The 3,865-nt window shown below is 37.1% G+C and overlaps 1 protein-coding gene across 1 annotated transcript; it reads left to right on the top strand.

The window, feature by feature from the left end:
- Positions 1–1,208: 1,208 nt before the first annotated feature.
- On the top strand, positions 1,209–2,558 carry LOC113305179 (ethylene-responsive transcription factor ESR1-like). The gene has a single exon (XM_026554268.1). It carries the CDS (start codon positions 1,209–1,211, stop codon positions 2,556–2,558), a length of 1,350 nt encoding a protein of 449 aa, XP_026410053.1.
- The last annotated feature ends 1,307 nt before the right edge of the window (positions 2,559–3,865 follow it).

Raw genomic sequence — 3,865 nt, 5'->3', positions numbered from 1 at the left:
AAAGTTACTCTCTTGCATGTTTACCATAAAAATTATGGTAAACATAAAAATTATGCAGATTAGAAAAATAACTCTTTTCATGAAATGCAACGAGTATATACTAAATACCTTCTAATATTAGCACCAACATACGGGTCGGTCTGGTGGTTCAGGCCCTAAGTTTTAACATCAGATGATTTTGTAGTCATATTTTTTGTCCTATGGAAGGGAATTACTAACTAGGATCTAGCTTTTTAAAAGAAAAAGAAAAAGAAAAAGTTACAGAAAAAAAACAAAAACTTAAAAGAGAGACCAAAACAAGAGGAACAACCTCTGTCCACCGTCACTGTAATCAATTCAGTATGATTATCAGCAAGAGCAGACCAGCTCTTCAACTCCCCAAAAAAACTCATCAAAACTCTACACAACCCCTAAACCATCTTTTAATATCTTCTCATTTATTGCATGTTGGTTTGAGACTGAGATAGCTAGAGTGCTAATGCTATGATCATCAATTGGGAGAAGAACCCAAAAGAAGAAGTAAACTTCTATCCTTGTCTCTTCTTTAAAAAAAAAAAATCAAATCCCATTGAAATCTTCAATCCACATCAATCAAGTATTTTCTTCTTGCCCACCAAAATTCCAGGAAAAATAAGAGTGCTCATCATCATGCCATGGACTTTCTCTCTTTTTCATCTTGAAAATTGTTCAGCTCAATTAATATATATTTACTCACCAAACCATCTATCTCAGCTGTCAAAACTATCAATAGTTAACACCCATAAATTTTCTGTGTCGTGGTTTTCAAATGTACACACAGTGAATGAAGCCGTGGAGGTGAACATTACTGTTGGTGAGAAAAGTCTCAATTGTGCCTCCAGGCCCTAAACCAAGTATATACAGATAGAATGCATACAAGCAAGAATGAATTGGAGAAAATAAAAGGGATGATGAGCGACAAATCATCATAACACCATGCATGCATGGAGTTGCTTTGGAAAATTCCAAAGAGCTCACAAATATACCCATCAAAAGATAAGTTTCAACCCCTAGCCTTCGAAAAAGGAGGTAGGGGTTAATATTTCTCTATACAAAAAGACCACTACTCATCCATCCACTTCTCTATACTCGTACACCACCAACACCCAAAATCTCTCTTCATCTGCAGAACCTTTTTCTCTCTTTTCTGTCGCTACTTCCACTGAAGCAAAGCAAAACAAAGCCCAAATATGGAAGAAGCAATGAGACGTCTAAATGGTTACACATACTCATCGGAAGCCGACATAAAACTTGATCTACCATTACCCTTTTTTACAACTGCAACAACAACCACGGAAATCCAAACCCAAACCCCAAAAAAAACAAACAACAAAAGAACCTTAAAAGGTACTACTGGTAATGGTAGTGGAGGTGTTGCACCTGCTGGTTGTCGATATAGAGGTGTTCGGCGTCGACCATGGGGACGTTATGCAGCTGAAATACGTGACCCACAATCAAAAGAACGACGTTGGCTAGGTACGTTCGATACTGCTGAAGAAGCTGCCCGTGCTTATGATTATGCTGCTAGAGTTATGCGTGGTTCTAAAGCTAGAACTAACTTTGTTTACCCAGCTAATTCACCTCCTTCATCCCCTCTTTCCCATCATCATCACCACCACAGTCTTCCTCCGTTACAGTTTTTATCCTCAAAACAATCTTCACCATTTCCTGTTCATCACCATATATCATCCTATCCAAGTTTCTCTGAATGGACTAGTGGCAATAAACCTTCCCTGCGTGTCATTAATGGTTATGCCGTGAACCTTAAAGAGAGTAATGCTTGTGATAACTCAAACTCAACATCGTCTGTGCAGTTGAATACTTGTTTTCTCGATTTTCTTGGTTCAACCTCTACTGCTCCTACTCCTACTCCTACTCATGAATATCATCCAATTCCATACTTCAAGAGCAGCACTTCTGCTGGATACAACTTTCTTCCAAACCCTAGTTCTGCTTCGACAGCATGTGCTGATGACTTTAAGGGTTCTTCTGTGAATCTTACAGTGGATAACTATGAAAGTTACACTGAACAGTCTGAACCAGCAAGTCCAGTTAATGGTTTGGATTTCTTCCAAACTGAATCATCCGATTCTGGTTTATTGGAAGAAATAATCCATGGGTACTTTCCGAAATCTATTTCTACTCCCACTATTTCTGCTGCTAGGTTTAACTCTCCATCCTCTTCCTCCTCACCTCCATTAAAAACTTTAAAACAAACTACCGATGATTTTGAACGTGAAGTGAATAAAATGGAGACTGAAATGTCACTAGCTCATCATCATGTACCATCGTCAACTTTAAATGAGATGATGAAATCAATGGATAATGAGGATTTCAATTATCGTCGTCAACAACTACAACAGCAGAAGTATCAAGGGGTTGGTTTATATTCTCATCAAAATATTGAGGGAATGTTTGAAGTTCCATTGCATAATGGTTGTCCTGCAGTTGGTCCTTATGGCGAGGAACTAATGTTTGAAAATATGATTCAGTACCCTGAATTGCTTGACATGTTTGCTGCCAAGTTGCAGAATGCTTGAACTGATCATGTCTGTGTCCCTCTCTCTAATCCATCTAATTACAACTACTAGTATTTTGATTAATCTTAATTACCATATGTTTCAAGTAGCTAGGTTATGTTACTACTACTACTACTATTTTGTGTTTATTGGGGTTGTAACTTAGCTTAATCTTTCTCTCATTAGCTTAGAGAGATTACTTTATTAACTTAGCTTGATCTTTCTCTCGTTTGTAAGCTTACTTCTTCAGTTGTAATTTCGAGTACTTAAACTATTGGAAGTAACTTAATACAGTATGTTTTACTGTATTAGGCCAAAATCTTGAGAGTATGTTTATCTTTTAAGCAGTACTCTGAAATCATTAGACAGTGGCACCAAAGTTAGCTGTTAGTTTTATCAACATTTTTCATCAAAAAACAATGATCATAATCAAATAACAGTGGATTACCCAACTCTGTGTGGCTTGTGAGTTATTAACGGTATGAGATGGCATATAGGTCCACCAGAAAGAGAGATTGAGAGTGATCTAGGAAGTGGGTGCAGGGAGTGGGGGCCAGTATAGCAGAGGAAAGGGAATGTAGGTAAATATATATGTAGCAGAAGAAGCATGATATTTGATGGAGTGCTAGCCAACTCCTTTTTCTCTTCCCCTCAAGTAGTACGAAATCTGCACATTTCTGAAGAATGTTGTATAGGTATTGTCTCCAGCTATTTACTACACGCGGAATTCAAAATAGGAAACACAATACTGCTAACTAGCTAGCTTTTTTTTAATGCAGTTGACTTCTCAGTGCAACAAAAGATAATCAGACTTTTCACATAAAAAATAATTCTTTCTTACTAGGAATTTTGAATGTTTATAGACTTGTCTTACTACTATTTTTTTTACATGGCATTTTAAGGGGCCATTTTAGGGGTCATTCAAAAGAATTTAGGGACCAATAATAAAACAAAAAGGTCACTCAAACGTAAAATGTAATCATCCCTTATCTCGCGTAATTCGTAATGGCGGAATTATCCTTACATATTCGGACGATAAAGTAACATTTTTATCTCCCGAATGCATTTCGTAGAAAAAAATATTACCCAGACTCCCGATTGTAGTCGGTGCAGTATTAGAATGATTTTGCACTTGGAAGATATGTCATTTGAAAAACTCTTCGAATGTGTGTTGGCTAACCTTCTATAACGGCCTTTGGAACCACCTAGAGTCATGGCATGGTTGGTTTTGAACCTGTCATATTCGGAAGATATGTAGTATACATAAACTCCCGAATATACAATGGCCCAAAAATCAGAAATTTCGAAAAACCTAAAATGTTCTAGTT

The sequence above is a fragment of the Papaver somniferum genome, chromosome 8, assembly GCF_003573695.1.
Source record: "Papaver somniferum cultivar HN1 chromosome 8, ASM357369v1, whole genome shotgun sequence".
Classification (NCBI taxonomy): Eukaryota; Viridiplantae; Streptophyta; class Magnoliopsida; order Ranunculales; family Papaveraceae; genus Papaver; species Papaver somniferum.
Note: the sequence above shows the minus strand (reverse complement) of the source record. Positions and strands in the feature narration are given on the sequence as shown.

Bases quoted from the DNA above. Each gene is read 5' to 3' on its own strand.
- LOC113305179 (XM_026554268.1), top strand. From the start codon at position 1,209: ATGGAAGAAGCAATGAGACGTCTAAATGGTTACACATACTCATCGGAA.